Source organism: Macrobrachium nipponense, chromosome 1 (assembly GCF_015104395.2).
Source record: "Macrobrachium nipponense isolate FS-2020 chromosome 1, ASM1510439v2, whole genome shotgun sequence".
Taxonomy (NCBI): domain Eukaryota; kingdom Metazoa; phylum Arthropoda; class Malacostraca; order Decapoda; family Palaemonidae; genus Macrobrachium; species Macrobrachium nipponense.
This window is the reverse complement of record NC_087200.1, coordinates 109,550,056-109,564,155: the sequence shown is the minus strand read 5'-3', so window position 1 is coordinate 109,564,155 and position 14,100 is coordinate 109,550,056. Positions and strand designations below refer to the sequence as shown.

At 43.7% G+C, this 14,100-nt stretch overlaps 1 protein-coding gene across 1 annotated transcript in view; it reads left to right on the top strand.

Annotated features, from left to right (window-relative positions):
- The first annotated feature begins 298 nt into the window (after window positions 1-298).
- The window catches only part of LOC135218906 (Fanconi anemia group I protein homolog), a 29,909-nt gene continuing 16,107 nt past the window's right edge, over window positions 299-14,100 (top strand). Inside the window, exon 1 of the mRNA XM_064255349.1 lies at window positions 299-486. Within this exon, the coding sequence (XP_064111419.1) occupies window positions 347-486 (140 nt within the window). The 5' untranslated portion in view covers window positions 299-346. The remainder of the gene's footprint in view (window positions 487-14,100) is intronic.

Below are 14,100 nucleotides of genomic sequence, written 5' to 3'. Positions count from 1 at the left end.
GGAACTAGTGAAAGGGAGGGGGTTAACTTAACTTGACTGAACTTTGCCTAGGTGCTTTGGTACTCACTGCCTACAACTTAAAAATCTTAAAAGTATATAATTTCCTAAAGTATATAAGTTTGACTAACTCCTATAACATCATAAATTATGGCGGGGTATTATAAACATTGTGTTAAAATGTCATAACTGTCCAACTAATAGCCTTGAAGATATTCCTGAAAAATTATGCCACATTGGTTCTTTGTTGGTTTCCTGTTTGTTGTTTAGTGAAGCAACTTTTAGTAATTTTATGTCAGCACTAATCCTTTCAATTTTCAGATGGGTGTCTGTATTACCAAAGCTAATAATGAATTTGAGTCAGAAGGAGAGATTGACTGTTGCTGGCAAGGAGATGTCTGGGGAAGATTACCGTTATCAGATGGTGAAGACACTTTGTGATATGAATTGGTCTGTTGAAACTGCAACAAGTCTCCTTCCAGTCTTTAGGTAGGTTATATGTGAAGAACCAGCATAAACTTGATGGCTTGTACTCAGGTTACTAATAATATATGTTATTTTTTGCCATTTTCTTGCAAATTAGTTGCAATGTTACAATGATAGTTTTTGTAAAATTAGAAATTGTAAGTTACAAGTGTTCCTGTAGTATTGGTTGTACTGCCTAGAATAGTGCATCATTTTCTGAGGGTAGTCATGAATTGAAAATGAAGACCTAATTTTTGTCTGTCATGAGCAACCTCCATTATAACTAAAAAAATCTGATGTTATGATGATAATTTCTGGGTTCGACCTGTGTCTGCCGGTGAAAAGTTCCTGTAGCTCACTTTTCTAAGTATAAATAGATCCTAAATATACCAGAGAAAAAGCTAGCATGGTATGCTAAAGTTACTACCCTCAGCTCGAACACCCCAAGGGCATCTGTATAAGCACTAGGGCGAGTGGAAGCCACTACTCACAGGTTTTCTGCCAATTAGAGGATTCCTTTCAAAATCCCTCCCACGGCGAGAGCCATTACAAAGGCTACTCCCCCTACCTTCCACTCGCTCTCGCTACTACTACTACTACCTGCCCGCCATCTTCATTCCTGTAATTAGCCTTTGTGTGTTCGCATGCGTCTTCAGTTGCTCCCTTGGTGCCTTATTTTGCCGAAGCTATGTCTTCTGTGGAACTCTCTGCTTCTTCAATCCAACTTGAGTATTCAAAATTGTGTTTTCGTAATTCGTATGGTTACGAAGCATTCCAATTTTAGCCTTCGGTCCCTTAAAAAATGTACGGGGTGCCGCCAGTTCATCCGCCATTTGGGTGCATCATCAGACGCGTGCATTATTATTACTGGTTATTTCCTTTATTTTTATTTTTTTATGTTAATTTTATAGTTTCATTACGGTTATCGTTTCGTATCACGTGCTTATTCACAGCCGACTGAGTTCGGATCTGGTTCGTATTTTAAAGTAGGCCTAACACGCTCATGACGTCCTCTGGGGTTCTAAAAATTTGAATAACTCATATTCTAGCTTTGGCTTCTTCCCAGCTCCTCAAGAGCGGGTTTGTGCCCCTCTATGCGCATTTTTTATCAATGTGTTATATATGTGCCTTGTAGAGCTACTAGCTAGCCTATCATATTTATCATCGTAGAGGAAGGAGTCTTCTCTCTCTGCCGATACGAGACATGCATGCGTTATTTTGTTTTAATGCGAACCAGATAGGTTTTTGATTTATGCACGTTCATGAACTTTCATATCACTGAAGAGGTTGGATGAGTGCTTTCCTTCCCTAGCGTAACCCTTGGTGCCTTATTTTGCCGAAGCTATGTCTTCTGTGGAACTCTCTGCTTCTTCAATCCAACTTGAGTATTCAAATTGTGTTTTCGTAATTGTTCGTATGGTTACGAAGCATTCCAATTTTAGCCTTCGGTCCCTTAAAAAATGTACTGGGGTGCCGCCAGTTCATCCACCATTTGGGTGCATCATCAGACGCGTGCATTATTATTACTGGTTATTTCCTTTATTTTTATTTTTATTTTTATGTTTTTTTATGTTAATTTATATTTTTGCATTACGGTTATCGTTTCGTATCACGTGCTTATTCACAGCCGACTGAGTTCGGATCTGGTTCGTATTTTTAAAGTAGCCTAACACGCTCATGACGTCCTCTGGGTTCCTAAAATTTCAATAACTCATATTCTAGCTTTGGCTTCTTCCCAGCTCCTCAAGAGCGGGTTTGTGCCCCTCTATGCGCATTTTTTATCAATGTGTTATATATGTGCCTTGTAGAGCTACTAGCTAGCCTATCATATTTATCATCGTAGAGGAAGGAGTCTTCTCTCTCTGCCGATACGAGACATGCATGCGTTATTGTTTTAATGCGAACCAGATGGGTTTTTGATTTATGCACGTTCATGATTTTCATATCACTGAAGAGGTTGGATGAGTGCTTTCCTTCCCTAGCTAACCCGACCAGGCCTAGATTAAGTTTTGGAAGGTAGGCTAGGTGCCCCTACCCCTATACCCTTACCTGTCCCCCTGTCCGCGCTACGGTGCTAACGGGGAGGATATCAAGGATAGAGGGTATCTCTCATGTCATACTGTTGGACCTATCCTCCCTACCTGACCAGATAGAAAATTTCGATTTTGGAGGGTTTGGTTGAGTGCCCACTGTCCACGCCATGACGTCCTTGGAGGTTTATCTGGCCTACCTGACCGGATCCATAGTGATCTCGGAGAGTTAGGTTAGATCCATGCTGGGTATTTTCCTTAGACCTTATGTTCCTCTTGCAACTCTTCCATGATACCTCATTATTGTATTGTATATTATATTGTTTATTGTATATTATATTGTATATGCACTGAGAGGTTGGAAGTGTTGCTTTCCTCCCCTGGCTTACCCGACCAGGCCTAAACTAAGTCTTGGAAGGTAGGCCAGGTGCTCCCTACACCTTTACCCCTTAGGCTTCTCCCCCCGTCGGCGCTACGGTGCTTGCGGGGAGGGCATCAAGGATAGAGAGTCTCTCTTGTCATATTGTTGGACCTACCCTCCCTACCTGACCAGGTCGAAATTTCGATTTTGGAGGGTTTGGTTGAGTGTTACCGTCCACGCCATGACGTCCTTGGAGGTTTATCTGGCCTACCTGACCGGATCCATAGTGATCTCGGAGAGTTAGGTTAGATCCATGCTGGGTATTCTCCTGACACCTTATGTTCCTCTTGCAACTTTTCCATGATCCCTCATTATTGTATTGTATATTATATTGTTATTTTGGGTGGTCTGGTAAGAGTATTGCCTTGGCCTAGCCTCCTTTAGGATAACAGCGGGCTTACCACTTCCTGCCCCCTTTAGTAGTAGGCTATGACCTTCCGTTTGAGAGTGATCACCGATCGGTCGCTGTACCAGTCATGACTGGCCATGGGCCCAGTCGGTCTACTACCCCCGTAGTATTAGGCTAAACAGCCTCCAGTATGTGTCTATCTCTGATCGGGTATTGTGGCCAAGTGATCATGACCGACACCCCCCCCCATACACACATACATCCCCCCCCACCACCACCACATCATCTCTCTCTCTCTTCTCTCTCTCTCTCTCTCTCTCTCTCTCTCTCTCTCTCTCCCACTTCCCAGCTCGGCTCTGCTTGACGCTGTCTTATAGCTCGCGGTGCTAGTAACCTTACCGATGAACGGCCGCTAGTTTTTTCGTTCAAGTGGGGGAGGTAGGGGTCGGAGAGGGAGGGTTACTGGTATTATATATAATCACCTTGATGTCTCCGAGTGAGTAACTCCACCGGCTTGATAGTGGTCTAGCATCACACCAACCAGCGGGCAGCACACCGGATTGTACATTTATACTGCTCCGCCGCTCAGTTGTCTCTTCTACCCGTTGTCTCCGCCGTCTCACTCAAGAAGAAATGGATCGGGCTGGGAGTTGTTGCCCTCCCCCCCTTCCCGATGTGTTCAGGCTCAGGTATAGGATTTACCTTCTCCTGTTCCGCTCGTTTCAGCCTGGTTCCGCCGCATTGGTTTATGGCAACGAGATTATGAGACTGAGTAGGCTAAGCTCTTTAGGGATTACTCCTGGTTACCAGATATATATAAAAATTCTATAGATATCTCTGGACCTTTTGGTTCCGACGTAGTGTGACTCACCATCACACTCGCCACCAAAGTTATTATACTAAGTTTCCGCAGCTCAGTTTCTGTTCTCTCGTTTCGTTCACCACTCCGGTGGGGACGGTAGATGGTTCAAGTATACGACTACGACAATTCTTAAACTTCTGATTCAGTTTGACTGGACTAGAGATTAGGACTTTCCTTCTCTCCGGTCCGGCGTGTCCCAGACCCCATACTCTGGGCTGACCTCTACCTTCTGGAGGACGGAATCCGGAGCAGGGAATCCGGAGCAGGTGAAAACATCCAGAGTTTTCTTTTATTCATTCTGAAGGGTGCCCCGCTACCCTTTTCAAGCCCTGCGGCCATGTAGTCTTTCGGTTGCATTCCAACTGCGCCGTGCAATTTGAGGGCTACGTGGTCCGGCATCCCGACGCGTGTACTGTCTGCTACGACATGGTGGCAGTTATTTCTGATGAGAAAGCTACCTTGTCCCTCCAGCATGGGACAAGGGTGGCTCTCAGGAAGGAGGAGGTAGGTGGGGAAGTAAGTGAGGCAGGTAGTCTCTTAAGTCCTACTCCTTCTTCTTCCTCTTCCTTCCGAGGGTTCTCTAAGTCCACCCCTGCTTGGGATAGATCGGTTTTCGGTTCATTACCAAGATTATAACGTAAAACCAAGATCCCTTCCAAAGGAATCTAAACCGGCTCCGGCAGCGGCAACTAAGTCGTCTTTTGGCCCCAAAGCCGTCGACCTCTGCTACTAAGTCGCCTGCTGTTAAAGCTTCTCCCCCTCCTGAGGGGTCGAGAGCCAAGTTCTCCAAATCTAAGACGACGGAGTCTGGATTTAATCAGGAGGCATTCGCTAACCTTCTAATGTCGAAGGTTAGGGAAGTAGTTGACGAGAGGCTTGAGTCGAACATTCGCCTCGGGTACGGATACTCCGGCCAGACAATAACGTCCCTGACCGAGAGGATCAGACCCCTGGAAGGAAATGATGACCGGATTCCTCCAATCCGGAAACACGGCTCTGACCATGACAGTTCCGGATGCGTCTATGCTAGCCGCCATTTGAGAATAACAAACCCGTGGCGGCAAGCATTACATGTCCTTTCTCATATGGGAAGTTGACGATCGAAGGGTGCGGAAACCAACCGCCGGTGGAGGACTTTGAGTTCTTCATGGAGGGTCTCCAATTCCCATTCCCCGGATTCGTCAGGCTAGCGGAACATGCGCTAGTCAGAGTATACAAGGTTCCGAAGGAGACAGTGATCTTCCCTAGGGACCAAACTCCAACTGTTTGGGAAAGATCGGTTTGGTCATTCCCAAGATTAAAACAGTAAAACCAAGATTCCTTCCAAAGGAATCTAAACCGGCTCCGGCAGCGGCGACTAAGTCGTCTTTGGCCCCAAAGCCGTCGACCTCTGCTACTAAGTCGCCTGCTGTTAAAGCTTCTCCCCCTCCTGAGGGGTCGAGAGCCAAGTTCTCCAAATCTAAGACGACGGAGTCTGGATTTAATCAGGAGGCATTCGCTAACCTTCTAATGTCGAAGGTTAGGAAAGTAGTTGACGAGAGGCTTGAGTCGATACAATTCGCCTCGGGTACGGATACCTCGGCCAGACAATAACGTCCCTGACCGAGAGGATCAGACCCCTGAGGAAATGATGACCGGATTCCTCCAATCCGGAACCACGGCTCTGACCATGACAGTCCGGATGCGTCTATTGGCTGCCGCCATTTGAGAATAACAACCCCGTCCCGTGCGGCAAGCATTACATGCTCCTTTCTCATATGGGAAGTTGACGATCGAAGGGTGTCGGAACCCGCCCGGTGGAGGACTTTGAGTTCTTCACTGAGGGTCTCCAATTCCCATTCCCCGGATTCGTCAGGCTAGCAGAACATGCGCTAGTCAGTAGTATCAAGGTTCCGAAGGAGACAGTGATCTTCCCTAGGGACCAAACTCCAGCTGTTGGGAAAGATCGGTTTTTGGTCATTCCCCAAGATTAAAACAGTAAAACCAAGATCCCTTCCAAAGGAATCTAAACCGGCTCCGGCAGCGGCGACTAAGTCGTCTTTCGCCCCAAAGCCGTCGACCTCTGCTACTAAGTCGCCTGCTGTTAAAGCTTCTCCCCTCCTGAGGGGTCGAGAGCCAAGTTCTCCAAATCTAAGACGACGGAGTCTGGATTTAATCAGGAGGAGTAGTTGACGAGAGGCTTGAGTCGATACAATTCGCCTCGGGTACGGATACCTCCGGCCAGACAATAACGTCCCTGACCGAGAGGATCAGACCCCTGGAGGAAATGATGACCGGATTCCTCCAATCCGGAACCACGGCTCTGACCATGACAGTTCCGGATGCGTCTATGCTGCCGCCATTTGAGAATAACAACCCGTGGCGGCAAGCATTACATGCTCCTTTCTCATATGGGAAGTTGACGATCGAAGGGTGCGGAACCCGCCCGGTGGAGGACTTTGAGTTCTTCATGGAGGGTCTCCAATTCCCATTCCCCGGATTCGTCAGGCTAGCGGAACATGCGCTAGTCAGAGTATACAAGGTTCCGAAGGAGACAGTGATCTTCCCTAGGGACCAAGCTCCAGCTGTATGGGTTCGCACCCTTTCTGAATGGGGATGCGTTAACACCAAACTGACGCCCCATAAAGGTAGCTTCACTATGTTTGTGACCCCAGAAGGAGTTCCGTCACCCTGTACAACCAAAGTGGCGGAACTAACCATGCAAGCTGCGGCAGAGGATAAACCCTTACCAGCTCTAAAGGAGATAGAGGCTACCTCTCTACTCTTCCCTGCAGATGTGGAGTTCTGGGATGACGCTCCGGCTACGTTTACGGCAGGTAAACTCGACCCGGATTGCGCCCCCACCCTGTTTGCAGAAAGGCTACCTAGGATTCCGGACTACTTGGTCAAAGAGGAATTCGAGGCAAGAACCAGATTAGGAAGGTCGATCAACTCAGTCACTGCGGCGGAGTTGGTCCCGTCAACCTACACCGAAGAACAGTTGTTTTGGGTCCTCACGAAAGCCCTGTTGCAGACTTTCCAAACGAACCTGTACGATTTCATTATGGCGAGACGAGCCCGCAGAAAGTACGTCCTGTCGGGTGCCTCTATAAGGCACGAGCCTAACAGACTCATAAAGTCCTCAATATGGGGAGAAAATCTGTTCCCAAAAGACGAAGTTAACGTCTTTCATGAGGCAGCCAGAGCTCACCAGTGTCTTCGGGTCCGTTGGGGACTTCCTTTCAAAAGGAAGTTTGATGGCCCGGGACCCCAATCCAGACCTAGGAAGAGGCCAAGGAAGTTCCATCCCTACTGGACCTCTCATCCTCAGGCAGTAGTGCAAGCAGTTCCGGTCTCTCAGGTCGGTAAGCCTTCGACATCTAAGGCTCAACCGCAGCAGCAGTTTGTTCTGGTACAAACTACACTGGCTCAGCAGCCTTCAGCCTCAACAGCCATAGTAACCTCCCCAGCCTTCAACCCCTCCTATGAGTCACGAGGCGCATTTCTTGGCTACAATAGGCATGCTGGAAGTAGCAGAGCCAGAGGTGGCGCCCAGCTACATGGCGGAGCAAGAGGTAGAGGCTTCTGAGGAGGCAGAGGAAGCAGACCTGCAGCCAACCAGTGAGAGCCCGCAGGTGGGAGGAAGATTATATCTCTTCTGGGACCATTGGACTTTCAGTCCATGGGCCCACAGTATAGTCTCCAAAGGTCTAGGGTGGAAATGGGAGAAAGGACCCCCTCCACCGATCAGTTTTCACCAGACTCCGACAACGGACCTTCTAGACTATGCCAAAGATCTCCTCCAAAGTAGGCTATAAAGGAAATAAAACGCCTAAAGTTTCAAGGACAACTGTTCAGTGTCCCAAAAAAGGACTCGAACAAAATGAGAGTGATTCTGGACTTGTCCCGTCTCAACTATTATATTCAATGTGACAGATTCCGCATGTTGACCGTCTCACAGGTGCGGACCTTACTTCCCCGTGGGGCCATCACCACCTCTATAGATCTTACAGACGCTTACTATCATGTTCCGATAGCAAGGAACTTCTCTCCGTACCTAGGCTTCAAACTAGGAAAACAAGCTTACTCATTCAGAGTCATGCCGTTCGGACTCAACATTGCGCCCAGCGTATTCACCATATTAGGAGAAACGATAGTTCAAGAGCTAAGAACTCAAGAGATAATGTTAGTAGCCTATCTAGACGACTGGCTCATTTGGGCAGCTAGCGACGAAGAGTGTCTCAAGGCAACAGCCAAGGGGATAAGATTCTTGGAATTTCTGGATTTCCAGATGAACAAGGAAAAATCTCGGCTCATTCCGGCTTCCCGGTTTCAATGGTTGGGAATCCAATGGGACCTAAACAAGCACAAACTATCCCTCCCATCCAAGAAGGTCAGAGAGATAGCGAAGGCTACGAGACAGTTCCTCAAGAACAAAAAAGGCTTCTCGGCGTACTCAAGAGAGAATCCTAGGTTCACTACAGTTTGCGTTGGTAACAGATCTCCTATTGAAAGCCAGACTGAAGGATATCCATCGAGTCTGGAGAAAGAGAGCCAATGCCAAACTCAGGGACAAGATCTCTATAATTCCATCTATTTTAACAAAAAGGCTCCGTCCATGGACGGAACGATGGAACCTGGCCAAATCAGTACCACTACAATTCCCTCCGCTGTCTCTTAACTATCCACACGGATGCATCTCTGAGCGGTTGGGGAGGCTATTCACAACACAAGAAAGTCCAGGGAACGTGGTCGGACATATTCCGCCAGTTCCACATCAACATTCTAGAAGCGATGGCCATTTTCTTGACTTTAAAACGCCTGGCTCCAGCCAGAAACACTCATATAAGATTAGTCTCGGACAGCTTAGTAGTAGTCCACTCCATAAACAGAGGCGGCTCCAGGTCAAGCAAAATAATTCGCGTAATGATTGCAATTTTTTCGTTAGCAACGAAAAATCATTGGCACCTGTCAGCCACCCACCTGGCAGGAGTAAGAAATGTCATCGCAGATTCACTTTCCAGGACGACTCCGCTGGAGTCGGAGTGGTCCCTGGACATGAAGTCGTTCCGTTGGATTTGCAATCAAGTCCCAGACCTTCAAGTAGATCTGTTCGCCACGGAATCCAAGCACAAATTACCATGTTACGTGGCACCCAACTTGGACCCTCTAGCTTACGCCACAGATGCGATGTCCATAGATTGGAACAATTGGCAGAAGATTTACCTGTTTCCACCGGTGAATATTCTGATGAAGGTCCTACACAAGCTAAGATCTTTCACGGGACAGGTAGCATTGGTGGCACCCAGCTGGCCAAAGAGCAACTGGTCTCCGCTTCTTCTAGAACTGAATGTCCGGACCCAAAACGGATCCTCCCCCGTCCTGAAACTGAACACAGGTAATACAAACTCAGACTGTGTCAGTTTCCTCAAGAATTCTGAGTGCCCTAACTTTATTGACTTAATGAAGTTTGCGGCCCTAAAGGACGCTTATATTGATCCACTAAACATCTTATTCATAGAATCAGATAAAAGAAAATCAACGCTCAGGCAGTATGATTCAGCAGTGAAGAAATAGGCTATTTTTCTAAAAAATTCAGATGCTCAAAATATGACTACAAATCTGGCAATTTTGTTCTTTAGAACTCTATTTGAGAAAGGCCTAGCCGCTAGTACCATTACTACGATCAAATCGGCCTTAAGGAAGATTTTTCAGCTTGGCTTTAATATTAACTTGTCAGATTCATACTTCTCCTCGATTCTAAGAGCATGTGCCCGTCTGAGACCAATAGACCTCCCCCATACGGTCTCCTGGTTTTTGAATGATGTACTTAAATTAGCCTCAGACACTAATAATGATTCATACTATATATAACTCTTCTCAGAAAGACCTTATTCTTAACCCTCTTACGCCGATTGGACGTATTAAACGTCGAGTCAAAATGTCTCCCGTATGCCGATTGGACGTATCATACGTCGGCTCAAAAAAGTTTTTTTTAAAATTCGCGGAAAAATACTTATAGGCCTACCAGCCGAAAACTTTTGTATCACGCTCCTTGGGGGATGCTGGGAGTTCACGGATCAAGGCGTTGTTTTGTTTACAATCGCTACGCAGGCGCGCAAGCGCGAATTTCTTTCTTATCACACTAAAAAGTATCAGTGACACATCTCGGAAATTATTTCGTCACTTTGACATAATTTTGCACCATTTTAAATTATCCTTTACATGAAGTATTATATATGAAAATGTGCGCAATTTCATGTAAAATACAACAAAAAAATACTCATGATTGTAGCTTTTATCAGTTTTGAGATATTTTCATATATAAATAACGATAAGTGCAAAAATTTCAACCTTCAGTCAAATTTGACTCTACAGAATGGTCGAGAAACGCAATTGTAAGCTAAAATTCTTATATTATAGTAATATTCAATCATTTGCCTTCATTTTGCAACAAATTTGACGTCTCTAGCACAATATTTCGATTTATGGTGAATTTATGAAAAACTTTTTCCTTACGTTCGTGCGATAACTCTCCGATAAATTTTTTCGTGCGATTGTCCTAATGTTTGCACCCTTTTTAAATTTGCCGTTACATAAAGTTTTATATATGGAAATGTGCGCAATTTCATGCACAATACAACAAAAAACAACCCATGGTTGTAGCTTTTATCAGTTTCGAAATATTTTCATATAAAAACCGTTAAGTGCAAAAATTTCAACTTCTTTCGGTCAACTTTGACTCTACCGAAATGGTTGAAAAACGCAATTGTAAGCTAAAACTCTTATATTCTAGTAATATTCAATCATTTACCTTAATTTGGCAACGACTTGGAAGTCTCTAGCACAATATTTCGATTTATGGTGAATTTATGGAAAAAAAAAAAAAAAAACATTTTCCTTACGTTCGCGCGGTAACTCTTCCGAAAAAATCAGAATTTTTTGTGCGATTGTCGAAATGTTTGCACCATTTAAAATTAGCTGTTAAATAAAGTTTTATATATGAAAATGTGCGCAATTTCATGTAGAATACAACTAAAAATGATTGAAGGTTGTAGCTTTTCTCTTTTTTGAAATATTTTCATATAAATCACGATAAATAGAAAAAAAACCACGTTCGGTCAAATTTGACTCTACCGAAATAGTTGAAAAACGCAATTGTAAGCTAAAACTCTTACGGCCTAGTAATATTTCATCATTTTTCTTCATTTTGAAACAAATTTGAAGTCTCTAAAACAATATTGTGATTTATTGTGAATTTTTTAAAAATATATTTACCTTCACTACGCGCGCCGATTCGCGGCCTCAAGTCTCCGAAATACATACATCGCATTATCCTAATATTTGCTCCTTTTCATATTAGCCTTTTTATAGAGTTTCATATATTAAAATGTGCGCAAATTCATGAAAAAATACAATAAAAATAATTGAAGGTAGCTTTTCATCTCCGAAATATGTGCATATAAAAAAAAATATATATAAAAATTTCGACATTCGGTCAAATTTAACTTGTCCGAAATGGTCGAAATCTGCAATTCTAATCTAAAACTCTTACAGTATCGTAATATTCAATCATTTGTCCTTAATTTTGAAACAAATTGGAAGTCTCTAGAACAATATTTAGAATTACGGTGAATTTTTGAAAATAACATTTTTTTACGTCCTCGCGTTACGAATTCGTACATCATTTTTGTGATAATATTTTTCCGGTGTTGATTTTATTGTTTTACTATGTATTATATATCAAAAGGATTGCAATTTAGTGTACAATACAACGAAAAAAAAAAAGTAACTCGTTAGCTTTGGACCGTTTTTTGCACAGCGTGATTTGAATACAATTATCTATGAATTTTTTTTTTTTTTTTCGCTACCATATATCGCATTATTTACATATGATAATGATATTATTTTTCATTTCTGATGATTGCATACTAAACTTCAGGTAATGGAAAAAAAAATGAGCCAAAAATGAACTCTTAATCTTCAAAACTAAATGCGCTGTGATTTTTTGAAAAAATTATTTTTTCCGGCTTCCACGCTCACTCCAAACCGGCGCCGGCATACGGGAGAGATTTTTGATTTTTAGGGCTTCGGCGTAAGAGGGTTAATGGCCCTGGCTTCAGGTGCCAGAATATCTGAACTCTCGGCTCTCTCTAGAAATCCAGATCATGTTGAATTTCTCCTGTCAGGTGAAGTATTACTATCCCCAGATCGGAAGTTCTTGGCTAAGAATGAGGACCCACAAAACAGATGGGCTCCATGGAAAATTATTCCTCTGACACAAGACGCATCATTGTGTCCTGTCATTACCCTTAAATCCTATCTGGCCAGGGCTTCCAAAAAATCTTCAGGACCCCTTTTTATTAGAGAGAAAGGTGGTACGATTTCCTTTAAAGGTATTAGACAACAAATACTCTACTTTATTAAACAGGCCAACAAGGATTCAGTCCCACACGTCCATGACATCTGAGCAGTGGCTACCTCCATTAACTATTTTCACAATATGAATTTCGAAGACCTGAAGAAATATACGGGTTGGAAATCTCCAGCAGTATTTAAACGCCACTATCTCAAGAACTTAGAGGCCCTTAAATTCTCAACAGTGGCTGCAGGGAGCATAGTCTCCCCTGAATGACCGAGTCTTATCAACTCCTTCCCTTAGCCCTTTTGGTCAGACCTTTTTCCCTTAAATACTCTCTCCTTCCTACCTGCCTCGCTTGTATTCCCTCCCAACCCTCTCTCTTCCGGGCCGAGCTGGTTTGTTTGCCATCCCGTCACTGGAACTTGTACATAGCATTGAGACCATATTGGTATCACTGACATGTCTGTACATACCTTTTTGTATATTGCTTCAGATACCATTCTATTATATTGTTTTATTAGTACTAGTTTTAAGCTCTAGTTTAAGTCCTAGTTTTAATGATAAGTAAGTTTTCCGCCTTATTACGGCGCATTAAATTTATTCTTTAAGTGAACCTTAGTCTTTTGGTGAACGTTAGGCTTCATTATTCCTTTTATATACTTGTTTGGTATCTGTTAAGCTTGGATGGCAATTCTCTGATACTTTTTCGCCAGTAGACACAGGTCGAACCCAGAATAGGGATTTTGACAAAGGAAAAATCTATTTCTGGGGGAAGACCTGTGTCGCCCGGTGAACCCATCTTTTCTTCTTTCCCCACCCTTAGCCAGTCCAAGCTTGGGTGTCTATTCCAGGAATGAAGATGGTGGGTGGGTAGTAGTAGTAGTAGTAGTGAGAGCGAGTGGAAGGTAGGGGGAGTAGCCTTTGTAATGGCTCTCGCCGTGGGAGGGATTTTGAAAGGAATCCTATAATTGGCAGAAGACCTGTGAGTAGTGGCTTCCTCTCGCCCTAGTGCTTATACCAACGCCCTTGGGGTGTTCGAGCTGAGGGTAGTAACTTTAGCATACCATGCTAGCTTTTTCTCTGGTATATTTAGGATCTATTTATACTTAGAAAAGTGAGCTACAGGAACTTTTCACCGGGCGACACAGGTCTTCCCCCAGAAATAGATTTTTCCTTTGTCAAAATCCCTTTTTTGTAAAATTAGGAATTGTGAGTTACAAGTGGTACTGTGCTATTGGTTTTAGTTTTACTGCCTAGAAAGGTGCATAATTTTCTGAGGATAGCCACGAATTGAAAATGAAGACTTAATTTTTGTCTCACATGGGCAACCATTGTTATAACATACAAAAATTTGGTTTTACATGAACTTTTTTAAAATTTTTGTAAAACTTAAAACCAACCTTGCAATTACTACAAGTGGTTGTGTTGTATCCTGAAGTTGTACTGCCCAGAATGGTGTATTGTTTGCCAAGGATAGTCATTAAGTGAAGAATAAATATTTGATTTTCGTCTTTCATGAGGAACCGTCATTTTAGCTTCCCCCAATGACGATGTCATGGTTGTCATTCACTTCCTTGACTACATAAAATGTAGTCCTGCTGTATAAGTGATACCCACAATATCTTTGATTGGTAA